Source organism: Canis lupus, chromosome 3 (assembly GCF_003254725.2).
Source record: "Canis lupus dingo isolate Sandy chromosome 3, ASM325472v2, whole genome shotgun sequence".
NCBI classification, from domain to species: domain Eukaryota; kingdom Metazoa; phylum Chordata; class Mammalia; order Carnivora; family Canidae; genus Canis; species Canis lupus.
Genome location: NC_064245.1, coordinates 29688797 through 29716438, shown reverse-complemented (window position 1 = coordinate 29716438; position 27642 = coordinate 29688797). Strand labels below are relative to the sequence as shown.

General features: G+C 46.9%; 1 protein-coding gene across 2 annotated transcripts; it reads left to right on the top strand.

Annotated features, from left to right (window-relative positions):
• Nucleotides 1–2074: 2074 nt before the first annotated feature.
• F2RL1 (F2R like trypsin receptor 1) lies at nucleotides 2075–13960 on the top strand. Of its 2 annotated transcripts, XM_049108364.1 has the most exons (3): nucleotides 2076–2292; nucleotides 9985–11086; nucleotides 11269–13960. In XM_049108364.1, exons 1-3 carry the CDS (start codon nucleotides 2211–2213, stop codon nucleotides 11276–11278), a joined length of 1194 nt encoding a protein of 397 aa, XP_048964321.1. In that variant the 5' UTR covers nucleotides 2076–2210; the 3' UTR covers nucleotides 11279–13960. The 2 variants fall into 2 exon arrangements, with proteins under 2 accessions (XP_048964322.1, XP_048964321.1); XM_049108365.1 differs by lacking the exon at nucleotides 11269–13960 and having other exon boundaries at nucleotides 2075–2292; nucleotides 9985–11096.
• The last annotated feature ends 13682 nt before the right edge of the window (nucleotides 13961–27642 follow it).

The following is a 27642-nucleotide window of genomic DNA, read 5'->3' as shown; positions in this document are numbered from 1 at the left end:
TATTAACTCCGTTTTATAAAGCTTCAAGAGGGTAATTTTTCTAATGTCACACAAATGTTAGCAAGGAGAGAAACCAGATTTTGCCCACAGAGTTACAGGATTTCAAGGCTAGCCGCTTACCACATTCCCCAAAGAACTGGAGACATAGAGATGCCCTACTGAAAGGCAGCCATTAGAAGGAATTCTGGGTGGCTCAGACCTTAAGCATCTGACTCCTGGTTTCAGGTCATGATTTCAGGGTCCTGAGATTGAGCCCCACATGGGACTCCATGCTCAGTATGGAGTCTGCTTGTCCCTCTCCCTTGGCTCTTCCCCCCACTGTCTTTCACTCATAAATAAATAGAATCTTATATTAAAAAAAAAAAAAAAAAAAAAACAGTTATCCCTGGGTGGCGCAGTGGTTTAGTGCCTGCCTTTGGCCCAGGGCGTGATCCTGGAGACTCGGGATCGAATCCCACGTCAGGCTCCCGGTGCATGGAGCCTGCTTCTCCCTCTGCCTATGTCTCTGCCTCTCTCTCTCTCTCTCTCTGTGCCTATCATAAATAAATAAAAAATTAAACAACAACAAGAATTCTGGACACTTTTTCCTGGCCATTCTTGGCTGTATGTGTGTTGAGAGGCTTAACCAACTGAGCCACCCAGGTGCCCTACCCTCTACCTATTTCTTGGGACTACCAGCTCCCGGTGTGGGGTAGGCCCTGCTAGAGGCATTTATAGTACAAGGATTAATAGAAAGTGGCAGTCAGGAGCACCTGGGTGGCTCAATTGGTTAAGCATCTGCGTTAGGCCAGCTCATGATCCCAGGCTCCCTGCAGAGCCCGAGCCCGGAGCCTGCTCCTCTCTCTGCTTGCTGCTTCCCCTGCTTATGCTCCCTGCCAAATAAATAAAATCTTTTTAAAAAGAAAGAAAAGAAAAGAAAAAAGAGGCGGCCATAGACTAGATATTAAATGTGGGGAGCGTTTATAAACTGTGCCTATAAACTGCATAACTGTGAGCAATTTACCCTGCCTTTCTAAACTCCATTTCCTCATCTGTAAAATGGCAATAATGAGCATACGTAATGCGCAGTTCGCTGTTAGCATTAAATCAGTTCCAAGTCATTAGCTCTTGGCACTTAACGTGGCTGTCCCAACTATCACCTCCCTGCTGCATCTCACGGAAGAGGAAATGAGCCTAGAAGGTGGTGAAGCGGTTTGTTGGAGGCGGCAGCTAGTTCACAGGGAGCGGAAACGTAATTCCAGATTCTCCGCCTCTCACCTCCCGCCGGGCCCTCCTTCCTGCTCCCTTCTGCCTCGTCGGTGTCCGCAGCCACCGTCTTGCCTCTGCAGGTTAAGAACTCATCCCTTAAAAAATAAAAAAATAAAAATAAAAAAAACCAACAACTCGCGACTCATCCCCCAGTGCCCGCTGCACCGGGAAGCCTCTACCAATTACCAACGACCAAGTCCCTGAGTTCGGGCCGGCTTTATTCCGTTTAGCAAAGGGGAGGAGAAGGGACGGCGACCCCGGGTCCCCAGGAGTGATTAAAGGGTAAGGGTGGTTCTAGGAATGGCCGAGTCTACAGGAACGCGGGGTCCCACGTTCCTGCCGGGTGCGTCCCGAGACGCGGCTACTTCAGCTGCAACCCCCACTCCCCGGCTCCCCCACGGGGCTCCCCCATCCCGCGGCTCCTCCTCCCCCTGGGGGCTCCCCCTCCCCCTGCGGGCTCCCCCCCACTCCCCCTCCCCCCTCCCCCTGGGGGCTCCCCCCACTCCCCCTCCCCCCTCCCCCTGCGGGCTCCCCCCCACTCCCTCCCTCCCCCTGGGGGCTCCCCCTCCCTCTGGGGGCTCCTCCTCCCCGTGCGGGCTCCCCCCCCCGCTCCCCCTCCCCTCCGCTCCCCCTTCCCCCTGCGGGCTCCCCGTCTCCCTGGGGGCTCCTCCTCTCCCTGGGGGCTCCTCCTCCCCCTGGGGGCTCCCCCTCGCCCTGCGGGCTCCCCCTCCCCCCGCGGCCCTGCGCCTGCGGCGCGTGGGCGGGAGCGCCCGGAGCCCCCCGGCAGGGGGCGGGGCCGGGGCCGGGGCGGGGCCGAGCGCAGGTGCGCCGGGAGGCTCGGGTTTCACTGAAACTTCTGGTCTCGGGGAGCGGCGCGCAGGCTGGGACTGCGGCGGGTGAGACCGGCGAGGCGGGCGGAGCGGCGGCGACCCCGGGCCCGGCCGGCGGCGGGCAGCAGGAGGATGCGAAGCGTGCGCGCCGCGCGGCTGCTGGGGGTGGCCGTCCTGCTGGCGGCCGCTGTCCCCGGCAGTGGCAGCGTGCAAGGTGAGCAGCTGGGTGGGGAGGGCTCCTGCGGCTAAGGAGCCGGGGCTGCACCCGGGCAGGTGCGCGCAGGGCATCCCCTCCCGGCGTCGCGGGCCGAGCGGCGGGCGCGGGGCGGGGAGCGGAGCGAAGGGGCGCTCGCCGCGGGCGCGATCCAGGGGCCTGAGGCCTCAGCGTCCCGGCCCCGGGGCCCCTGGGCGTCGGCGGGTGCAGCGCGGGGGGAGCCCGAGGCCCGGGGCGCCCACCTCGCCTCCTGCGACCCCCTTTTCCGCCCTTGGAACCTCCTCCTCGGGGTGCGCGGAGCTGCTGGGACGGGGGCACGGCCCGGGGCAGGGCGCACCGTCGGGCGGGGCCTCGAGCTGAAGGCGCTGGAGGCGCTCGGGCGTCCCGCGAGTTACAGGTGGAACCTTCTTGGGCCTCTCGTTCGGCCGGGAGACCTTGGCCCTGCGCCTCCGTCCGCGGTGCCACGGCGCCCAGGTGCCCCAGGTGCGTGTGCCCCGGCCGCCTGCGGGGCGGGGCGCGGGGGGCGCGGGGCGGGGCCGCCGACAGGTGCGCGGTCCCTTGGGCAGCCGGGGTACCCTGAGGACGGAGGTTCTCATTTCCCTGCGAAGTTTGCTGACCTGCTGTAAAAAGGCAGTTTCTCGCTTTTATCTTCTTCATAAAAGCGCTGTAAAACAGCAAGTCACTGTCGATTCGAATGAGACCGCAGAATGTGGTTCTTTTCCCTCCGGAGGTGAACGGCTGCTGTAGGTGCTGCGTGCCCTGTACTGGCCGGCGTTAGGGGGAAGGCATCCGTTTGTTACCAGCTGTGCTGAACGCTTTTCGTTTGGCCTTTGTCTTTTAAAGTTGGAAACGTGAAAATCGGAGGTAAAGCTAAGTATGTGCACACATTTAAGAAAATACGCAGGTGTGGGGGATCCCTGGTGGCTCAGCGGTTTAGCGCCTGCCTTTGGTCCAGGGAGCGATCCTGGAGTCCCGGGATCGAGACGAGATCGAGTCCCATGTCGGGCTCCTGGCATGGAGCCTGCTTCTCCCTCCTCCTGTGTCTCTGCCTCTCTCTCTCTATCTCTCTCTCTCTATGTCTATCATAATAAATAAATAAATAAATACATACATACATACATCTTAAAAAAAAAAAGAAAAGAAAATACGCAGGTGTAGATGATGCTTCTCTGATTCAGGCGGCTCCCTGGGAGGCTGGCCCTGAGTATCTGGCTGGTGGTTGTTTACAAATTGATGGGGCTGGGGGCAGGGGAGGGGAGCACTGATTCCTGAAGAATATGTTCAACTTGTTTAACAACAAAAAAATCAAGTTACTTGTTAACTGGAACTATTTAATATTGCACCTTGAGGGCTTTTTTTCTCCACATACTTTTGTTCCGGTTGCATGGCAACTTCCCCAAATGGGTGAGTTACATGACAGACTTAGGGTAGATGGAGCTTTCCCCCCAGTTTGAAACTAGATTGACTATATGATTAAGAAACAGAGCATCTCCGAGTTTTTCTGCCCCTTAGCATACCTCTTTGCTCATCCCCTTTTAGCTTGACCCATACACAGGCGCCTCAGTGTGCTGCAGGGCAAATACTACGTTTGATTTTCTTTCCCGTCTTTTTTGGATCTCACCCAGAAGACTTAGAATACCCCCTTGTCATCTTACAGATGGGGGCCCCTGAATTGGGGGTGGGAGCAAGGAAAACACTCTATCAGACCACGTACGCATTCCTACCCAACAGTAACTGATAAGTATTTGTGTGTGTGTGTGTGTGTGTGTGTGTGTGTGTGCGTTTTCTCATTTATTCATGAGACACAGAGAGAGACCGAGAGACAGTCAGAGACACAGGCAGAGGGAGAAGCAGGCTCCATGCAGGGAGCCCGATGTGGGACCCGATCCTGGGCCTCCAGGATCACACCCTGCGGGCTAATCTGCTGAGCTACCCAGGCATCCCGGTATCTGTGTTCATATGTTTGATCCCTCTCCCAGTAGATCGTAAACTCTGGGAGGCCAGGGCCCTAGTGTCATCTTCATCACCATGGTCCAGCAGTCTCATTCTCTAAAGGACCTCAGTAAATACTGAATGAGGAATGAAGTGAGTGGACTTGCCTAGAGTGGCCGGGTAGGGGGTGGCAGTTGGGCATTTATGTGAGCTCATTTTAGGCACTTGCTTCTTTCTGCCACGTCACAAGCCTGGGAAGTCCCCCACGATGCATTCTATTTTTCTTTTGGAGACTCAAGCTTCTTTTTTTTTTTTTTTAAGGATGATTTTTTTAAAAAAGGTTTTATTTATTTGAGAGAGAGCATGCAAGCCAGAGCCAGGGGGAGAGGCCCAGGCAGAGGTAGAGGGAAAAGTAGAGGGAAAAGTAGACTCCTGCTGAGCAGGGAGCCCACAGGGAGGCTCCAGCCAGGAGCCCTGGGACATGACCTGAGCCAAAGGCGGAGGCTTAATGGGGCTGAGGCACCCAGGCACCCCAGAGACTGAAACTTCTGTTCCCTTTGTCATTGATTAAGAATTGTACAAGCAGTATGTGCTCTAGACAAGCTCTATGAGAGCAATATGAGCACCATTGCGGGAAGGGGCAGAGGGAGAGGGAGAGAGAGTCCTAAGCAGCCTCCCCACAAAATTTTTTTAATTAAACTTGGGGCTCCTGGGTGGCTCAGTGGGTTAAGTGCCCAACTCTTGATCTCAGCTCAGGTCTTGATCTCGGCATCACGAGTTCATGCCCTGATTTGGGATCCATGCTGGATGTGGATCTTACTTAAAAAAAAAAAAAAAAAAATCATTTTCAGTACCCAAAATAAACCACTGCTGGCATTTTGGTTTGTATCCTTTCCTGTGCTTTCATACATCCAGTCATTAAAATATGTACTTAAAACATAGAAAAAAAATTTTTTAAAGATTTTATTCATTTATTCATGAGAGACAAAGAGAAGAGAGGCAGAGACACATGCAGAGGGAGAAGCAGGCTCCATGTAGGGAGCCTGACGTGGGACCGGATCCCGGGCCTCCAGGATCACACCCTGGGCCGAAGGCGGTGCTAAACCGCTGAGCCACCTGGGCTGCCCAAAACATAGAAAATTTTTTTGTGAAGTGCCTGGGTGGCTTCATCTGTTAAGCTGTGGACTTTTGGTTTTGATCTCACGGATGGAAGGATGAAACCCTGCCTCTTGCTCCTGCCCCCGGCCCCCTCCATGGGCATCCTCTCTCAAATAAATAAATAAATAAATCTTAAAAAAATATTTTTGTATAGTATTGGATTATAGAAACATCAGTATCATGTCAGTAAATATAAAACATCTTTTTAAAAATATTTTTATTTATTTATTTATTTATTTATTTATTTATGAGTGCACCTGCCTGCTTCCTGTGCTTGAAAGGAAGCAGAGGGGGAGGGAGAGAGACAAGCAGACCCTGCACTGAGTGCAGAACCCCACCCTGGGCTCAATCCCAGGACTCTAGATCATGACCTGAGCCAAAAATAAGAGTCAGTCGCTTCACTGACTGAGCCACTAGGTGCCCCTAAATATGAAACACTTTTTTTAAAAAAGATTTTTAATTTATTTATTCATAGAGCTAGAGAGGCAGAGACACATGCAGAGGGAGAAGCAGCTCCATGCAGGGAGCCCGATGTGGGACTCCATCCCGGGACCCCAGGATCACTCCCTGAGCCAAAGGCAGACACTCAACTGCTGAGCCACCCAGACATCCCAATATGAAACATTTTTAAACTCTACAACATGTTATAGGAAGATTTATCATAATTTTTAAAGTAATCTTCTGTGAATAGGCACATGGGGTATTTCCAGTGTTATGTAAAAAGAGAGAATACTGTAATGAACGGGAAAATGAGACTACGTAAGTGTTTGGTTTCTTGCTTGCCTTGTGCATGGTTACCAGTTAACCTGGATAGATGGCGTTTTGGTGAAGTCTATGTTTGACCACCTTATGGTTTTATTAGCTAGGCAAGTGTTGAGAAGAAAACAGTTCATTCTGAAAGAACACATGAAAATTTGCTAATGTATACCTAGGGAGGGGTCTCTGGTAATTGAAGCTTTTAATTTTCAGCCTGTGTTCCCACAGGTTGGAAGCAAATAGATTTGGGGTGAGGGGATCCTAGGGAAAAGGATACAAGAGGAGAGTTGCAAAGTACTTGGTTTGATGGGGAGGGTGGACCACAGAAGGATGCTTAAAATAACAAGTAGAAGTTTTAAGATTTATATACTTAGTTCTTTTATAAAGTAGAGGGAGGAGAGGTAGAGGAGGGAAAGAGAGAATCTGGAGCAGGATCCCAGATGAGCATGGAGCCTCATCTCAAAACCCTGAGACTGTGACCTGAGCTAAAGCCAAGAGTCAAATGCTCCATTGACTGAGCCACTCAGGTGCCCCACAAGTAGTAGTTTTAAAGTTAAGAGTTTTCCATGCATTTCTCCCAAAAGTTGCATGAATCAGAAGTGTTTTAAAACAGCGAAAATCCCCCATTCTCTCTTCAGTCCCAATAGACTTTCATGCACAAATATGTATATTTTGTAACAATAGAAGGATTTTATTATATACACTCTGACAGTTTTTATTTTTATTTTTTTACCTTTACCTGCTCAAGGTCAGCATAGGGCAATCTTTCCATACTTTTATTTTTTTTATTTTTTAAAAATATTTTATTTATTTACTCATAGAGACACAGAGAGAGAATGAGAGGCCAAGACATAGGCAGAGGGAGAAGCAGGCTCCACCCAGAGAGCCTGACTGGGACTTGATCCAGGGTCTCCAGGATCACGCCCTGGGCTGCAGGCGGCACTAAACCGCTACGCCACTGGGGCTGCCCTTTCCATACTTTCATAGGGAGAATATTATTCATTGTAGACGTGTCATAAGTTTTTGAACTAATCTCCATTTTATAATTAATTTTAAATAATCTCTGCCCAAACTGGGGCTTGGACTCACGACTTAGAGATCAAGAGTTGCATGCTCTACCAACTGAGCCTGGCACCCCAAATTAGTCTCCTTCTTAATGGTTGTTGAGACTAACTCTTTTTTTTTTTTTTTTAATTTATTTATGATAGTCACACGGGGGGGGGGGGGGGGGCGGCAGAGACATAGGCAGAGGGAGAAGCAGGCTCCATGCACCGGGAGCCCGACGTGGGATTCGATCCCGGGTCTCCAGGATCGCGCCCTGGGCCAAAGGCAGGCGCCAAACCGCTGCGCCACCCAGGGATACCTATTTACTTTTTTTAAAGATTTTATTTATTTATTCATGAGACAGAGAGAGAGGCAGAGACACAGGCAGAGGGAGAAGCAGGCTCCAAGCAGGGAGCTCGACGTGGGACTCGATCCCGGGACTCCAGGATCATGCCCTGGGCCGAAGGCAGGTGTTCAACTGCTGAGTCACCCAGACATCCCCCGCCCCAACTTTTTTTTTTTTTTTTTTTATTAAAGTGGTAGCTTTATACAATAAAAATTTATTCACTCACAGTTTTGGGAGTCAGAAGTCTGAAATCAAGGTGTCAGCACCTCTGAAGGCTCTCGGGGAGAATCTGTTCCTTGTTTCCTCCAGCTTATTGTGGTTGTTGGTGTTCCTTGGCATTCGTTGGCTTGTCTCTCAGCATTATTTCAACTTCTATCTCCATTTTCATACTGTTTTATTTTCTTTTTTTTTTTTAAAGATTTATTTATGATAGAGAGGCAGAAACACAGGAGGAAGGAGAAGCAGGCTCCATGCCAGGAGCCCGACGTGGGACTCGATCCCGGGTCTCCAGGATCGCACCCTGGGCCAAAGGCAGGCGCCAAACTGCTGAGCCACCCCCCAGGGATCCCTCATACTGTTTTCTTCTTTCAGTCTTCTGTTTCTCTCAATTCTCCCTTTGCCTTTCTCTTATAAAGACACTTGTCATTGGATTTAGGGCCCACCCAGATAATCCAGAATGATTTTCTCATCTCAAGATCCTTAATTACATCTGCAAAGATCCTTAAAAAAAAAAAAAAAAAAGATTATTTATTTATTTATTTACTTGAGAGTTCACTCACAGGAGTGCATGAGCAGGGGACGGGGCAGAGGGAGAGGGAGAGAGAATCTCAAGCAGACTCCCCATGGAGCACAGAGCCTGATGCAAGACTTAATCCTATGATCCTAAGATCATGACCTAAGCTGAAATCAAGAGTTGGATATTCAACTGTCTGAGCCACCCAGTTGCCCCCAAAAGATCTTTTTTCTAAACAAGGTAATGATCACAGATTCTAGGGATTAGGTCATGGACATCTCATTTTAGGAGCTACCTCTCAATCTACTACAGTAAACAAAAAATGAAGTACTGGCTTCTATACCCTTTATTCCTCTACCAAAGCTAACAGCCGTTAGTTCTTAACAGGGAAACCTCAAGAGAAGTGAACAGTCCTGCTGAACTCAGGTGCAAAGCTAGGAGAGGAAATGAGGAATGACTAAGCATAAAAATTATCAAATACACTTGTGAGTAGTTTAACTCTCCCCCTGGCATGCTGTGATGCAATTTGCTATGTTTTCTCTGCGTGGTGAAGACACTCAGAATTCCTCAGAATTAGTGTCATCAAGTTGTCCCTCATTTTCTTCTTCTTTTGTTTATTTATTTTTTAAACAAGGGAATGTTTAAAGATTTCATTTATTTGAGAGAGAGAGCGAGCGAGCAAGACCAAGACAGAGAAGCAGGCTCCCCACTGAGCAAAGAGCCCAATACAGGGCTCCATCTCCAGACCCTGGGAATTGTGACTCAAGCTGAAGGCAGACATTAAACCAACTGAGCCACCCAGGCGTGTAGTTAGGCAGGATGTAGGCTACATATGCCATTTGTTTGTGGTTCCTGAAGTTTAATGTGACTATGGTGATGATGACATAAAATGTTAAGCTTGTCCTGGTACTTGCTTGAAAGGGCACACATTTGTCTGAACACAAATAGTACACTGACCCATTCAGTAACTCTGAGGCCAGACTTGCCTGCCAGTTGGCCTCCATAGGAAGGTTCCAGGAGGCCCACACAGAAGCAGGGGAATCCCTGCCCATGGCTTGCGCTCTTCTTGTGGGTGGAGAGGGAATGTCCCTTGTGCTCCTTGAATTGAAATCTTGCTATTTCAGACTTTGGAATTGGGAATGACTGATAGCCAAGCTGGATCCTGTGCCAGCCAGAGTGAGATAGATGGCCGTTATAACAACAGTTAGGAACTACTAACTGTGGGTAGTTTGTAAAAAATAAATTGAAATACTGTCAGGTTTTTTTGAGTCCTAGAAATCAATGTTCTATTTCACATGTACCCCACAACCTTCCTGTAAAAACAAACAAATAAAAAACCATTGTAAACAACAAAGAAATCAACAAAACCCATAATCCCATCACCCAAAGAAAGCACTTCTAAGTCTTTTATATACTCCTTCTGCTTTGTCTAAAGTACTTTTAGACAAAGATTTTATTTACTTATTTGACAGAGAAGAGCATGTGTAAGCAGGGGTGGGGAGGGGGAAGGAGAGGGAGCGAATCTCAAGCAGACTCGAAGCTGAGCGTGGAACAAGTGGGGCTCAATCTCACGACCCTGAGATCATGACCTCAGCTGAAACGAAGAGTCAGACACCTAACCAGCTGAACCACCCGGGTGCCCCAAAGTACGTTTATGTAAACAATTACTACTAAAAGATTGATCTCTGTACTGACACTTGTCTGCTTTGCCTTTTTTGTATAGGAACCAATAGAACCTCTAAAGGAAGAAGTCTCATTGGTAAGACTGACAGCTCGTTGCAGATCACTGGGAAAGGAGTTACAGTGGAACAAGGCTTTTCTGTGGATGACGTCTCTTCCTCCATCCTCACTGGAAAACTGACTACTGTCTTTCTCCCAACTGTCTACACAATTGTATTTATGGTTGGTTTGCCAAGCAACGGCATGGCTCTGTGGGTCTTTCTCTTCCGGACGAAGAAGAAGCACCCTGCTGTGGTGTACATGACCAACCTGGCCTTGGCAGACCTCCTTTCTGTGGTCTGGTTCCCGCTGAAGATCGCCTACCACATCCATGGCAACAACTGGGTTTATGGGGAAGCCCTTTGCAAGGTACTCATTGGCTTTTTCTATGGCAACATGTACTGCTCCATTCTCTTCATGACCTGCCTCAGTGTGCAACGGTATTGGGTCATCGTGAATCCCATCGCGCACCCCGCGAGGAAGGCAAACATCGCCTTGGGAGTCTCCCTGGGGATATGGCTGCTGATACTGCTGGTTACCATCCCCCTGTATGTCGTGAGGCAGACTATGCACATTCCAGCCCTTAACATCACGACCTGCCATGATGTCTTGCCTGAGGAAGTGTTGGTGGGGGACATGTTCAATTATTTCCTCTCTCTGGCCATCGGAGCCTTCCTATTCCCAGCCTGCCTCACGGCCTCTGCCTATGTGCTGATGATCAGAACACTCCGCTCTCCTGCTATGGATGAAAACTCGGGAAAGAAGAGGCAGAGGGCCATCAAGCTCATTGTCACCGTCCTGGCCATGTACCTGATCTGCTTTACCCCCAGTAACCTTCTGCTCGTGGTACATTATTTCATGATTAAAACCTGGAGCCAGAGCCACGTCTATGCCCTGTACATGGTGGCTCTCTGCCTGTCCACCCTTAACAGCTGCATTGATCCCTTCGTCTATTACTTTGTTTCACAAGACTTCAGGGACCACGTCAAGCACGCTCTCCTTTGTCGGAGTGTCCGTTCTGTCAGGCAGATGCAAGTATCCCTCACATCAAAGAAATTCTCCAGGAAATCCAGCTCTTATTCTTCAAGCTCAACCAGTGTCAAAACCTCTTACTGAGGGATCCCTGAGTGGCGCAGCGGTTTGGCGCTTGCCTTTGGCCCAGGGCGCGATCCTGGAGACCCGGGATCGAATCCCACGTCGGGCTCCCGGTGCATGGAGCCTGTGTCTCTCTCTGTGACTATCATAAATAAAAACTTATTTATAAAAAAAAAAAAAAAAAAAAAAAAACCTCTTACTGAGTTTTTCAGCCCCTCTGTTACTGTCCAGGAGGCCTTGGAGCCTACTCACTGTGATGGGTGTGTTCCTGTTGCTCCCTAACCCAGTGGGTCTCCCCATGTACCACGTATATGTAGGACCTCTCAGGATTGCTGGAAGCTTCCCTGTTTCGTGAAGAAAGTCCCCCCCAATTAACAGAGATGTCAGTTTTAGATTTCCTCTACTCAGGTGCTCCCGGAAATGGAACTAAAAGAAGCAGACTTTTCAGAAGGTGGTGAAAAAACAGAAGCCCAGCGACTTGTAAAAACTAATGTTGGCACGAAGACTCCGTTCTCAGCTATAACTACATTTCTTTTACATCCGGGCTCACTCACAGCCGTGTTAGAGCTTCCACGTTCCTCAGAGATGATCAGACCGATTGTACAGATGGGGCAAGTAAAGAGGTGAAGAAGCTACTCCGAGTCAGGGTAGCTTCCATTCCAACCAAGGGCAGCCAGTCCGATCTGCGGATTGGACCATAGACTTCCAGTGTTCAGTGGGTTCTCCTACCTCCTCTTGTTTAAAAATACAGGTTCATCAGACTCAAGAATGAGAGGGCTCAGGGTCTGAGTCAGGAAACTATTTTAACAAGCCCCTGCTGCGTATGCTCCTGCACACCAAGGTTTGAGAACCACTGGTCTGGGTGCTGCTTCCACTTGACAAGGTGCCAATGGAGAAGCAAACTGCTTTGTGTCTCTTTTATGTGTAGCTTGTAATAAGATCTGTTTATGGTCTCATTAGGACTTTCAGTTATTTATCAGTCCCTTGAACTTTTGTATGTATCCTTATCACTGCAAGGAAAGTACATTGAAGATTTTAAGTGTGGAAATACAAATTTTGTGTGACTTTAAACTGACTCAGAATCTTCAGTTTGAGTTACAGATGGTTTCAAAGTAAGAATGGCATTTACCACTTGTTTTTCAGAATTGTAGTTGGATTATTTATTTATTGTCAGTTTTCTTCACTTGCTACAAATATGAAATTGTAATGCCTTCTCTGGGTTTGAACCACATTCTAGAAAAGAACACTAAAGAGATGTGATTTAAAATATATTTACAGGGTACTTTTCCAAACTGAATTTATGTAACTGTTGTATTTGTGATTTTTTGAAATAATCTTATCGTAATGATTGATTTGTAGAAACATATGAACCCCCCCCCTTTTTTTATGACTTATTTTTGAGTTGTATGTTTTGTAGGGTTTTATTGAGGGAGAGTATGAGAGAGGGGAAGCCTCAGCATCATTCCTATAAAAAGAAATGTGATGCTCACACCATACTTCTTATATGAATAGGGCCATGCAGTACATGTTGCTTCATATTTGTTTTCATTTAACATTTCAGAATTTTTTTCCATTCTGTGTCTATAGGCTGACCTCCATTTTTAATAGATACAGACTTTAATTTGGGGGTATATTGTGATGCATTTAGTCATTTCCCTAGCAATGTCTCTTGAAGTCTCTCTCTCTCTCTCTCTTTTGTTATTAAAACAACATCTAGGGACGCCTGGGTGGCTCAGTGGTTGAGCGTGTGCCTGTGGCCCAGGGTGTGATCCCAGGGGCCCGGGATAGAGTCCCACATTGGGCTCCCTGCGAGGAGCCTGCTTCTCCCTCTGCCTGTGTCTCTGCCTCTGTGTGTCTCTTATTAATAAATAAATCTTTAAAAAAATAATAAAACATCTGTACTGCATTAGACATCGGTGTAGACATCTTTGTGAGTATTTCTGTAGGATTTCTGTAGGATAAGTTCTTGGAGGTAGAATGACCAGGTCATAAGTTAGATGACCACTCTAAATTTTGGTAACTCTTGCCAAATTACCTTCAGTAATTTATGTGTATAAAGATCTTATTTATTTATTTATTCATGAGAGACTGAGAGAGGCAGAAACACAGGAAGAGGGAGAAGCAGGTTCCCTGCAGGGAGCCCAATGCAGGACTCAATCCTGGGCCCCTCGGATCAGGCCCTGGGCCACAGACAGACACTAAACCGCTGAGCCGCCCAGGGATCCCTGCTTCGGTAATTTATATTTCTACCAAAATAGTACTCCTATTTCCTGTTTCCTGAAATGCTCGTCCATTTGATCTGTCGATCTTTTATTCTTTTAATTTGTATTGAAGCAGCATAGCCTAGTGGTTAAGAGTGCAGCTCCTGAGCTGGCAGGCAGGAGTGACCTCTGACTCCATCATTTCTTGTTCTGTGAGCTCAGGAAAGATCCTTCCCTGTGCCTTAGTCTCTTCATTTGTGAAATTAAGATAATGATATTTTCCTTATAGAGTTATGAGGATTAAATATTCGGCACATTTATGCACTCATAAATACTATGTAGCACTGTGGCTGTCACTTTGTCTGCTAATGACATTTCATTTCTGCTCTGTTCCCTGTCCCCTTTAGTGCCAGTTTACACCTTGTCTTCCCTGCCTACTCTGCTTTGAGTCTCAGCAGGCTTAGGTTGTCTTCATCTTACAAGTAAGAAAGCAAAAGATGGTGGGCACAGAAGAAAAGGAAGCAGAAGCAGATGGCTCACAAGGGCCCTGCAGGTGGTGTATGGACTGATGCAGTGGAAAAACTTATTTTGGTATATTTGCCATCTCTTTATCAGACATTTTTATGATACATGCTGTTATATTAAACTGAACAAGAACATATAAAATAAAGATTTTCTTTCCTACCTATGCCTATTCTCATTTCCCAAAGGAAACAAATTTTTATAATAACTTACCTATAAAATACCTATATATACTATACCTCTTAAGAAATACATGAATATATACATATGCATACATATGTTAACTCATAAATCCATTCATATGGATCTTCCTGATTACTTTAAAGTATTTTTTTAAAGACTTTATTGATTTATTTTAAAGCGAGAGCTCACACGAGTGGGAGAGAGGGGTGGGGGAGATAGAGAATCTTAAGCAGATTCTGGGCGGAGTACAGAGCCCCATGTGGGCTCAATCTCATGACCCGAGTGGAAATCAAGAGTCTGACACTTAACCGACTGAGTCACCCAGGTGCCCCTGCCTCCTTATTTTTAACGACTGGATAGTATTCCATGTATGGATGATCATTATTTAGTTCCCTAAGGAAGAGGTTTGTTGTCGATGTTGGTTCATTTTTCATCAAATCTTTTCTTTTTAAAGATTTATTGGAGAGAAAGAGAGTGAGCGTGTATGCATGTGAGTGGGCAGGGGGAGGGGCAGAGGAGCGGGAGAGCACGTCCTCAAGCAGACTCCCTGCTGAGTATGGAGCTTCCTTCCCAAGGCCCATGAGATCCTGACACGGGTGGTGGAAACCAAGAGTCGGACACTTAACTCACTGAGCCACCCAAGCGCCAGTGGGGTCCAAATTTTTAAAGCCATCAGCAAATTTTAATATTTTGCACTCCACTGGCTCCACTCAAATTAAGAGGGTCTTCTTAATTTGAAATCGAATGTGGATTTGTGCCATCACTAAAGCTAAACTGCCTGGTTTGGAGTTGTCTTATGGATATTTCGTATCCTCTTTGTTGTTACTAGCAGCAATTTCAGACTAATTTCCTGGTTATCAAGATTTCATAAATCCTGGGGCTGTCATCTCATCAGTATGCATACTTAAGTGATTACAACTTTCTTCCTGGAATTTGAACTCATTGGAGGCCCTTGGGAGGATAGGACTATGTTACAGAATCAAAGGTAAAGTTTGTCACTGCTCTCCCGAGTCTTATTGATTAAAATTACGGTTCTGCAGAGTTTGGGTGTCTTTTAAGAGACAAATTTCTGATTCTACTAAGTCAGAGGCATGTGTCATCCACCCCCAGTTCTGAAGAAAAAAAAAAAAACCTAGATCAAGTCCCACATTTTTTTTTCAAGCCCGGGAACTTCACTGAGATCTATATAAATGGGAGTGATAGGAGTCACTCACACCACACCTTGTCTTTACTGAAGGAGAGTCAGCTGGCTTGGGTGGGAGCTGCCCTTGCCTCCTCCAGTTGGTCATTCTGTGAGATATTTCTCAGTGTCTGTCTTTATTAGTGAGAAATTAGGCTCAGCTAGAGTTATAGGCCATCTCCTGCAGAAACCTCAGCCTGTGGCTCCGTGTCAAACTCCAGGCAAGCCACCAGCACCCAGCAGCAGCGTGAGCGGTTCATTTCTCTGTGCCACAATCAGCGACTGCAACATTATTGCTTATTATTATATTAAATGCAAATAATCAAATCAGGATTCCTGCATTAGTAGTCATGGGGTCGATGTTCTCAGTGAAAAGCACTGATATGAAAGACAAAACAATCCTCCAGTATTTGGCTACTGGAAAACCTTTAAAAAGTATCAGCCTATTCCAAAGTTAGATGTTTAAGAGTAGGAGGAAGTCAAGGAAAACAGGAAGGACAAGAAGGCTTGGGAAAGGCCACCACTGGTTTATCCTTAGCTCTAAACACTTTTGCTTAAATATCTTTTTTTTTAAGATTTTATTTATTTATTTAAGAGAGAGAGAGTACACACAAGCAGGGGAGAAGGACAGAGGGAGAAGTAGCCCTCTGGCTGAGCTGGGAGCCTGACACAAGGCTGGATCCCAGGACTCCGTGATAACGACTGTAGTCAAAGGCAGACACACTTAACCAACTGAGCCACCTAGGCACCCCTTAAATATTTTTTTTTAAGATTTTACTTACTTGAGAGAGTGTGTGTAAGCGGGGTGGGCAAAGCAGGAGGGAAAAAGAATCTGAAGCAGACTCCGCACCGAGCAGAGCCTGATGTGGGGCTTGATCCCACAACTGCGAGATCATGGCCAAGAGTCAGAGGCTTAAATGACTGAGCCACCCAGGCGGCCCATACTTAGAAAGTTTTTTAAATAAACTTTAAAAAATAAAAGTAGTAAGTGGTTTAGTAAGTAAATTTGAGAATATAAAAGGATATAGCACATATTCCCTCCCTGCCCACTTACAGAACCCAGTTACTCCCTTTGTGTCCCTTTGAGATACTCTCTGTGCCTGTATGATGAGCACGTGTACCAATATACTTAAGTAAAAGAGGAGCTATACTATATATCAGTTGTATTTATATATAAAAACTTAACCTGAAAACTTAGTGGCTTAAAACAAGAATAAAAATGTACTAATCAGGGACACCTGGGTGGCTCAGTCGGTTGGTTAAGCCTCTGCCCTTTAGCTCCGGTAATGATCCCAGGGTCCTGAGACTGACCCCCGCATCAGGCTTCCTGCTTAGTGAGGAGCCAGCTTCTCCCTCTCCCGCTGCCCTCCCTCCTTCTCTCATTCATGCACTCTCTCTCTTTCTCAAATAAATAAAATCTTTTTTAAAAAATGTATTAAACATGTACAGTTTCTGTGGGCCATGAAATCAGGAGTAGTTTAGCCAGAAGGTTCTTTCTTGGGATCTCATGAGGCTGCTGTCATCAGAAGGTGTAACTGGGTTTGAAGAATCTACTTCCAGGGCTGTTCCCTCACAGAGCTCACAAGTTGACTGTTGGTGAGAAGTCTCTGTTTCAAATCTCCACCTGCACCTGCCCTCAGGTCTGCTTGAGTGACCTTATAACACAAATATTGGCTTCCCCCAAAATGAGTGCTCAAAGAGAACAGTGGGAAGCTGCAATGCCTTTTAGAATCTAGCCTCGGAAACCACACACCATTATCTCCACCATACTCTGTTGCACAGACGAGCTCCAATCAATATAGAAAGTAACAAAGTAAAAGTATAATTACCAGGAGGCAAGAACCATTGGGAGCCATATATATATAATTTATTTTTTGAAGTAGGCTCCATGCCCAACATGGGGCTTGAACTCATGACCCTGAGATCAAGTCGAATGATCTGTTGACTGAGCCAGCCAGGCACCCCTGACCTCATTATCTTAAATAGTTGTATCCCTTGTATAGTATGCTATAAGGAATCCTCTAGCTTTTAGAGTTTTATTTTTTAAAAGATGTTATTTATTCATGAGAGTCATAGAGAGAGAGAGGCAGGCTCCTTGCAGGGAACCCGATTCGAGACTCAGTCCCTGGACCCTGGGATCATGCCCTGGGCCAAAGGCAGACCCTCAACCACTGAGCCACCCAGGCATCCCAGGATATGAAATTTAAATTGCAACATAAGGATAAGAGTCAGCTAGGAGAGGATCCTAATCAAGGGCTTTATGCGAATGGTTGAGGGTGAGGGGAGAAAGCGATCACGTGGGCTGGAGGAAGGCAGGCACTAGAGAATCGAAAGGGTTTGTAAGGGAGTCAGGAGTTCGACTTTCATTCTAGGTGGGGAGCCATAGGGTTGCTTTACTTGGGACGCCTGGGTGGCCCAGTGGTTGAGTGTCTGCCTTCAGCTCAGAGCGTGATCCTGGGGTCCTGAGATCAAGTCCCATGTCGGGGTCCCTGCAGGGAGCCTGCTTCTCCCTCTGCCTGTGTCTTTCCCTCTCTCTGTGTATGTCTCTCATAAATAAATAAATAAAATCTTAAAAAAAAAAGTTACTATAGGATATGGCTACTATAGAATACGGAGTATGGAAGTGCAAGAGGGAGAGCAAGAACAGTTAAGAGGAAATTCCAGGATTCCAAGCAAGAGATGATGTTGGGTGGAATTAGGGTGAAGGTAGAGATGGAGAGAAGGGAACTTACTTTGGACTGTTTTAGATGAAAAGTTGACAAAGGTGAGGAAAACAAAAATTGAGGAAGAGCACACCAGATTTTTTTCTTGATGGATGATCGTGAAATAATTAGGAGTAAGCAGGTTTGAGGGTTGAAAGTCAAGAGTAACTTTTTGGCCGTGGCATTTTTTTTTTTTTAAATAAAGATGTGTATATATGTTTGTATGTATTTATTTGAGAGTGAGGGGGAGCATGAGAGGTGGGTAGGGGCAGAGGGAGAAGGAGAAGAATGCTTCCCACTGAGCAGCACTGATCTGATCTCCTGATGCAGATCTCAGGACCCTGAGATCATGAGCTGAGCCGAAGGCAGATACCTGACTGGCTGAGCCACCCACTTGGCTGAGCCAAGATGCCAGCCATGGCATCTTGAGTGAGTTTGAGATACCTGTTACATATCCATGTAAAACTGTTGCTGGGCCTCTTTAAAAAAACAAAACACAAAAAACAGTAGTTTGGGCCTTAAAAAAAATTAAAAAAATAAAATTGTTGAGTAGGACATTTTGATATCTGAGTCTGGATTTTTTTTTTTTTTTTGGATCAAAGTTGGAGATAAGGGTTTGAGTCTTTGCCATATCATTAGCATTTTTATTTTTTCCTTAGAGTAAGCTCTATTCCAAAGTGGGGCTCAAACCCATAACCCTGAGATCAGGAGTCTCACACTCTACCAACTGAACCAGCCAGCCACCCCACTAGCATTTTTTAAAGCAAAGGATTTGGTGGAGAGCAAAATAGACAAAAACTCATGCCCTAGGGGAGAAGATATAGGTGAAGTAGGCCTAAGTCAGAGGACCTACCTTTTTTTTTGTTAGTTTGTTTTTTTGTCTGTATGTATGTGTGTGCAAAAAGTCATTTTATTAAAGTATGGGGACAGGACTGGTGGGCAGAAAGGGCTGTTATGCCTTTTTAAAAAAGATGTTCTTTCTAAGTAACCTCCATAGCCAACATGGGGCTTGAATTCACAACTTCAAGATTAAGAGTCACATGCTCTCCAGACTTAACCAGCCAGGTACCCCAGCACTTAACCTTTTGAGTAGAAAAAGAACCAGTTAAAGAGACTGGAAAGGACTGGCCACTGGGGCTGTAAGAAAGTCCAAAGAAGAGAAGCCAAGGATGTAAAGGAGAGGGTGGTCAACCATGTGGAATGAGAGGTAAAAACAGAGAAGCGACCCAGTGGGTCTCACTGCATGGAAAGCATTGATGACCTTGACAGGATCACCAGTCTCAGTCACATGGGGTGGATAGGAAGCCACAGTGGGGTGTGTTCAAGAAAGAATGAGAAGGGGCACCTGGGTGGCCCAGTGGTTGGAGCCTGCTTCTCCCTCTGCCTATGTCTCTGCCTCTCTGTGTCTCTCATGAATACGTAAATAAAATCTTTAAAAAAAAAAATCAGAGAGAATGAGCAGTAAGGAAGCGGCCACGGATGATCCGGTATAGCAAGTTTAATTACGAAACGGAGCCGAGCACTGTGGGACAGACAAGCGATGAGAGTGACTCTGTTATCTTTAGAATATGCTGATAAGTGTGATTCAGTAGAGAACTGTTGAGGGTGGGAGTGTCCTTGGATATACTGAATAGCTAGAATAGAATTTTTTTTTTTTGAAATAGAATTTCTTGATCAAAGCTTTAACACAATAAATTGTCCTCTTGAGATGTTGCAGCAATTTACATGAGTGGGGCTGTTTACCTACTCTGCTGTAAACACTGACTTCGCAGTCTTAAATATTTGCCAGTCTGGACGTCTTGGAAGAAGTGAAGCTGTGTCTTTCCTCTTTTATTTACCTCATATTTTTCTCCAGCTCCTTCTCACCAATAAGGCAGTGACATTTAAAAGGTTCTGGCCTGGGGGACATTTGGTCCCATTTCTCTTTGTATTAGCTCTCTCTCTTTAAAAAAAAACTTTTTTTTTTTAATTTATTCATGAGGGACACACACACAGAGAGATTGAGGCAGAGACCCAGGCAGAGGGAGAAGCAGGCCCCATGCAGGGAGCCCAACATGGGACTCGATCTGGGGTCTCCGGGGTCACACCCCAGGCTGCAGGCGGCGCCAAACCGCTGTGCCACCCGGGCTGCCCCCTCACAATGTATTTGTTGAGGAAAACAGTTTGCAGTCTTCCCATTCTGGATTTTGCTACTTGCCCTCCACTGATAATACAAAAAGCGTGCTGTGGGATTAGAAGGCTCTGTCGGCCAATGACTGATTATACGTCTGTTCATTTTGCATTTACAGGAAGCAGCTAAGAATAGTAAAATTCTTAAGGCTTTGCTGCCTCCTGGTAATGTCAATACGCTTCAAAGGCAGAGAAAAAGGGACCAGCCCCTGCCCCCACCTAGCCTCCACCTGGATCCAGCCACCGTGCTGGAGAATTCTGGACGCTCTTAACTTTCCCTCCCTCCCTCCCTTCCTTCCCTCCTTCCTCCCCTCTTTCCTTTTTTACTGTTTTAAGATAATTTATTGCAAAAGGAATAGAGAAATATCACAGTTATAAAAGCACAAATAAAGGAAACCAGGAGACACGAAAGAGAACATTATTAAGTGATAAATATGCCTAAAATCTTAGAAGCTACCCATGCTTTTTATCTTGGCTTGGTCTTGAATGATCTTGTTTGGTTTGATTATTGTAGTCAGGTTTGGAGACTCCGTTTATGGCCTCAGATGTTGGGCTCTTGGGGCAGAATTTGGGTAGAAGGCAGAGAACCCGTATCCTCCCTAGCACTGGGGGTGGCAGCAGCCGTATCTGCAGCCTCCTCAGCCACAGCCAGAGCTCAGGCCTCCAGAGTAGCTGCCATAGTAGCTCATGGTGTCAGGAGTTTTGAGTTTGGTTGGTTACTTAAGGCAAGGCCCTGAGTGTGAATGTCAGTGTGTGTAGAGGGATGCTTACACACCTTGCTCAGAGCTTGTGATAAGTCACGTGTACCTTTTGGTGTCATTTTTAAATTACCTACTTTGACACAACTTATTCGTTCATTGTCCCCTGACACAGGGTAGATCCTCTTAATTTTTGTTTTCAGATGGGATAGAAGAGTTATTTCAAAAAGAGAAATGTTCCAGTCTTCGAAACCTATTCTGGAATTTTTTCTTTCAAGATAGCGTTGTGTGTATTGGACATTTCCTGAGCTGCGTCTGCCCCTCTGTCTTCTATTTTATTTATTTATTCATTCATTCATTCTATCATTCATTCGAGACACAGAGAGAGGCAGAGACAGAAGCAGGCTCCCTGCAGGGAGCCCCCCCACCCCACCCCAGGGCCACGCCCTGAGCCAAATGCAGATGCTCAACCCCTGAGCCACCCAGGCGGCCCCCCTGGGTCTTGCGACCTGCGGTTCTCCAGGCGGGGAGAGAGCCTCAGCCCAGCACTGAAGGCGGGCTCTGCATGCCCAGTGCCGGCCGCTCTGAGGAGGAGCACACGGGGCTGCGGGGTCTTCTTGGGAGCGGAAGTGAACTGGCATCTGTGAAGACATGAGCAAGACATGACATGTCTGGGGAGACATAAGATTAAGTTAAATCTCTGGAGCAGATCTAGGGAGCCCAAGCTATACCTTGAAGGTACTTCTGGATCCTTCAGCCTGGACAGGAACATGAAACCCTGAAGTTTTCAAGTGAAGTGAGAGTCAAGCAGGAGCCAAGATGGTCACAGGAGCCAGGAGATGAACCCCAGGGTTCTGAGGCACCATGGGGCTGCTCATGGGTTCACTCTCTATTTCTCTGTGTGTGTTTCTTTGGAGGCCAAGGTAAGGTCACCTTTTAGAGAGGCTGCCCCAGGGCAACAGCTCTCTGCCCTAGTTTGTGCTCCCCAACCCCCACTCTCTGTGGCCCAAGTCCCCCCCCCTCAAACTCCAATACTAGATTTAGAAACAAGAGGTTTCCCCCACTCTTTTTTTCTTGTTACCTTCCGGTTGCCTTCTGGGGAGCTGAGGTAAGGAGAAGGCCTCTTATCTACGTTCCAGGGGGTGGAGCGTGGAGCCGGCCTCCTCCCCAGGGCTGCGCCTGAGGAGCCGAGGCTGGGAATCTGAGGAAGCCTCTGTGGCTGCAAGAGTCCAGACCAGGGCGTGGCAGGCATGGTCCTTATCGGGAAGGAAAGCAGGAATTGGGGTCATTTATGACTTAAGGCCCTTCAGTCCCTGAGTAAACAGGGAGGGAAGGAGCTGCTTGAGATAGATCCCCCACCCTGTGCGTCTCCCGTTGGTGAAGATGAAGTGCTTCTGGAGCCCGGGGCCTGAGCCCAAGCCCTCACTTGACCGAGGCGGTGACTTTGGGAAAGCTACGTAACCTCTCAGCGCCTTCGCTTAGGGCTGTACACCGGGACCAGTTATTCCTGTTAAGATTTTTGAGGATGATGGGGCACCTGGTTAGCTCAGTTGGTGGAACCTGGGATTCTTGATGTCAGATTGTGACTTCGAGCCCCAGGTAGGGTGAAGAGCTTACTTAAAAAAAAAAAAAAAAAAAAAAGACATTTGAAGATAAAGTGAGTACATTTAAACTGCCTAGAATTGTGCTTGGCCAGAGTATATGTTAATTAAAGTGAGCTCTTATGATTAGTCTCTAATCTACTTCCTGTGCAGAGATAGAGGAAGGCCTGAGGCCATGCGGAGCGATAGGAGGGCGATAGGAGGGCTGGTGGAGTGCTGGGAGGAGCTGAGGAGTGACAGAGCCCTCTGTGGGGGGGACTGGTGCCTGAGCTGGGCAACTGAGCGTCCCAGGAGCAGTGTTAAGTGTGAGGACAAGGGGGCAGGTGAGCCAGGCAGGAGCTCTTCCAGGAGCTTAGATTTAACTCAGAGATGGTGGGGAGGTCAGGTGTGCATCCTGGTAGCTGGAGGGGGTTGGGGGTGGGGAGGAGGCTGAATTTGAAGACACTCAAAGTGGATATTGAAGGTGAGCCAGGGTTTCTTAGGGTAATTCAGTCCAGAACAGTAAGGTCCTGCAGCACTGTGCCAAGGAGGGAGAGAGGAGGGGAGGGGAGGGGGGGGCTAAGGGGGTAAACCTGGCAACAGATGGCAGGACAGGAGGAGAAACCAGAAGCTGCGTGACCTTCAGGGTCTGGTTCATGCAGTGCAGCAAGTGGGGGTATTCTGTTGACAGCAAATCAAGGACAATCCCATATGAACTAGAGGGGCACAAACAACACAGGCCGGTGTGACTTGGGGTGTGAGATGTTGATGGCACCCAGATGGGATGTCCTGCAGTCTGTTTCTTTATGCTCTGCTCTGCCCCAGGTAGGATTTAAAGTGATACATAAGAAGACAGAGAATTAAAAACTGGAAATTAAGGAGAGAAAGAAGAAGAAAAAACAAGGCTGAAATGTACAGTGGGGTGGTAGCAGTGGAGTGAGATTAATACACCGCAGGAAGCAGAAGCCACAGCTGGTTGGGTTCGGCTGAACGCAACCTTCGGATTGGCCTGCAGCTTTGTCTATTTTCAGTTGGATGTGTTCGTTTTTTGGTTTAAGTTATAGTTAAAATCCAGGTGTTCTAAAAAAATTAGGATTTCTGGCTTTTCCTAAAAATAGTGGAAGTTCTAGGAGCTCTGAGCCGTCTTCTAGTCTGGCAGCAATCATCTGGAGACAAGGCATGGTCCCCATTCCTAAGAGGGCATGGGTGGTCCAATTTACCACCATCCCCTCTACTCCCTTTTGCTCCCCAACACTGAGGCAGAGTGTCAGTCCATTCATCATCATGGACTATTTTTCTGAACTCAAATCTCTGTCACGTGGGAATAAAACAAAAATAGTTTATTAGATTATTTTTCTTATGCTTTCTCTCTTTGGCCTGTCCTCATTAGCTTAATGCCTGGCCAGTAAGACAGACTGATGCTCATTGTTTGTAACTGCTGTTAATGCTGATTGGGAACTTGTTAAATAGTTTGACCAAAACTGCTGCTGGAGGTATTTGGGTTTATATAAGTCGTAAAATCATGTGTTTGACCTGGTCTTTGACTCTAGTCTTTCTAACAGCCAAAGAAAAAGGGGACATCTTATCAGCCAGGCAGTTCAACGTCTTTAAGATAATTGCTTAGGCAGATCAGGACTCTTCTCAACACAAAGACCAAATGGAAATTTCTCCTGAGAGTTTTCGTAGAGGGAAGGATTATGTTCACACAGCATCCATTCCCCTACATTAGACTTGTATAAGGCCAAATCTAGCAGCTTCCCTCAAATAGTCAAGTGGCATTTTCCCAAAACACAAAATTGCTTAGCAATTTTGGGGGAGGCCAGTCTGATATAGTTCGAAAACTTCTTTCTCTACTATGCTGACTGAATAAAGGGATAATTTTAGAAAATTTAGAAAGTCTGGAGACTGGGGCGCCTGGGTGGCTCAGTTGGTTGGCATCTGCCTTCAGCTCAGGTCATGATCCAGGCCCTGCATCAGGCTCCCCACTCAGCGAGGAGCCGCTTCTCCCTCTGCCTCTGCCTCTGCTGCTCTCCTGCTCATTCTCTCTCTCACACACTCTCTCTAAACTAACATAACATAACATAACATAACATAACATAACATAACAACATAACATAAAATATAGAGAGTCTGGAGACATATATGGATTTCCCCAGATAATCCTCTATAGCTAATCCAAACACAATGCCGGGACTTGAGACCGCCACTATGTGACCAGGGAGCTCGTCGGGGATCAGATCTAGCACATAGAAGATGATGGACGGCACGGACAGAAGATCTTGGGTCCTTGCTGACAGGCTGAAACCCTAAAACAACCAGCCCCTACCTGTGAGATAACAAATGTCCTTATTATGTTTGGGTGCTTTTGTTACTCAAGTACTGCTGACAAGTGCCTTCTACTTACTAGAGCCTCTAACCAATTCAAGTCCAAAGAGAGGGCAATAAAATTCACAACCTGATTTCTCCTCCTAGAAGTTTCAATATAATAGGGGTGGGTGGAGAGGCCAGCTTTTAGGCAAACTGGCTTGAGTGATGGAATGTAGAAGGGGCCAGGCCCGTCAGGACCCACCTCAAAATATCCACTGGCCTTAACTGCCCAACAGGCTGCGTACAGCTAGGCACAGCTCCCAGAACAGGGAAGATTCCATACACTGCACGCCTCCCCTACCCCATTTCAACGCAGCCCCGCCCACGGCCTTGCAGCCTCTCCTCTGCTCTCCGGCCCACCTCTCCTGCTCCCAAGCGAGCGGTAGATTCAATAAGTTTGTATCTCTTTTTTTCTGCCTCAAGTGAATTCTTTGACCTCTCACACCACTGGCTTCTACCCGATGGTTGCCCCACATTTGGGGGCCCCCACCCAATTGGGAGATACCCTACTTGGGCACCACAAGAGGCAAATAGCCAGGCTATGCAGAACTGGCATGTCATGAAAAGTTATAGGTCTATGTTCTAGGTGAATGGGAGTAAAACGGGACTGATGTGATTCTTGAGGGTCTCAGGTCAGGGTTGAGAAAACAGACTTGGAAATTGGAATTTCAGAGTTTGAAGGCAGAACTATCATCACAGTAGATAAAATTGCCTCCATTGATCACCTAGGGCCATGGAGAATACCCACACTTAAAGGGCAGATATTATAAGACAAGATTCCTGCGGAGGGAGGACATGGAGGAAGAAGAGTTAGAGGCTGGAGGGACCAGCATACTGAGAGATCATGGGAACAAAGAGAGTAGAAACTTTAGGAAGGCAGGAACGGGAAACAGTGTCAAATACAACTCACCCATAGAGGACTTGCATATGTCAAGTATGTGGGGCCTACCCACATTCATTTTCTCTCTGAAATGGATTCTACAGATAAAAATCTTCCTGATCCATGCCAGTGTTGTTTTTAAGAATCAAACCTAGAATCTTCTGCAGGAAATTTCTTACCTAAGGTTCTTAGAAAAAATAAAAGTTGTTTATAATAAAATATAACTCCATGAGCTCCCAGGAACATCTGTAATTAAACTTGACTGCCATTTTTAAAAAATATTTTATTTATTTATTCATGAGAGACACAGAGTGAGAGAGAGAGAGGCAGAGACACAGGCAGAGGGAGAAGCAGGCTCCATGCAGGGGAACCCGACGTGGGACTCGATCCTGGGACTCCAGGATCATATCCTGGGCCGAAGGTGGTGCTAAACCACTGAGCCACCTGGTCTGCCCAACCTGCCATTTTCTTTAGCCAGTTTTTAAAAGGGCTCAATGGGGGTTCTTACCTATGCAGAACTTGAAGCAATCAAGATTTTGCTTGCTAAAACATGGATCTGCTAAGACCAATTTTAATTTGTCCATTACCTTTTGATGGGTACAAAGAGGGTGGAGCCTCTCTCTAGATGATCAAAATGAAGTTCCAGAAGTACGTGAAACTCAAGGGATTTCTGAGGGTCCTTCATTCCTTCTCAGTCTCCCGCTATCTCCTCTCAACAGTCAGGTCATTGGCACAGACTGGCTCAGAGAACAGCAGGCCAAGGGTAGGGTGGGGTGAGATGGCCGAACCATCTGGGATCCAATAAGTCATCTTCCAGGGTAATGATAAACAGGGTGGGGCTAATCATTCTGAAGTCTAAAAACAAATTCTTCAGAAGTGGTCTCTGAACTTTTATTTCAAAACTATAAATTATGTTTATAAGTGAGTAAGTATGAGAGTTTTTCAATTCGCATTCCTTTACAGAGATGATACATAAGAAATAAAGTTTCTGGGGGCGCCTGGGCGGCTCAGTTGCTTAAGCATCTACTTGCAGTTCAGGTCATGATCCCGGGGTCCTGGGATGGAGCAGCACATTGGGCTCCCTGCTCAGCGGGGGGGCGGGCTGCTCCCTCTGCCAACACCCCCCCTGCACATGTTCTCTCTTTCTCTTGATCACTCTGTCTTTCAAATAAATAAATAAAATCTAAAAAAAAAAAAAAAAAAAAAGAAATAAACTTTCTGGTAAGGTTATAGACTCTAAAGAGAAATGTCTCAACTGGGTGGCTACATAGAACATCAAAAAAATCTAAAAGATTATGTAATTGTAACCAAATAGTTTGCTTTGGCTAAAGAAAAGTAAATATTAAAGTATATGATATCCATATAATTGGAAGCCAGATCAAGACAGGAGAAATGTATCATTATTTTAAGAACTTCAGAACTCAGAGTTGACTAAGATTAGGACATCTGAGCAACTTTTACCACCACTAATCTGTTTCTGAGCTGCTGGGATAGGAGGAGTTCGCTTCCTGAAAATGAGCAAATAATTTTCTGGGAGTCCAGGTCTTTTGGAGGCATGTGTTTTAAAGGCCAAAAGAAAAACAAGCCGTGCAGGATCTCTGCACCCAGGACCCTATCCCCTGCGCTTGAAGCTGAGGAACCTTGGTCACATGGAGGCAAACCCAAGCTGCAGGGAATCTGGTCGGCCCCCCGGGGAAGGTGCACGCAGAGTCCCTCCCAACCCCGCGGGGCTGGGGACAGCCTGAGATGGGCAAACCCAGCCGGTCCGGCCTGCTCCTCATGAGAGTCTGCGGCGATCGGGACCCAGGGCAGGGCTCCCTCGAGATTGCGTCAATTTAGCAGAGGTCTGTCTTTTATAATTTTATTTTTGAATCATCTCCTCACCCCGTGTGGGGCCTGAACTCAAACCCGAGGTCCAGAGTCACAGGCTCCACTGCTGGCGCAAGCACCAGCAACTCTCCCGCAGTTGTGGCAGAGAGTAGAGGGGGGGATTAGCTTGGGCACAGATGGACTTTCAGAGACAAAAAGCTTTTGGGGTTGCCACTTACCAGAGGAGGCTAGCACGGAAGGCTAAGAAGCCTCTCC

Bases quoted from the DNA above. Each gene is read 5' to 3' on its own strand.
- F2RL1 (XM_049108364.1), top strand. From the start codon at position 2,211: ATGCGAAGCGTGCGCGCCGCGCGGCTGCTGGGGGTGGCCGTCCTGCTG. The intron at 2,293-9,984 runs GTGAGCAGCTGG...TTTTTTGTATAG, and splicing joins CGGCAGTGGCAGCGTGCAAG to GAACCAATAGAACCTCTAAA.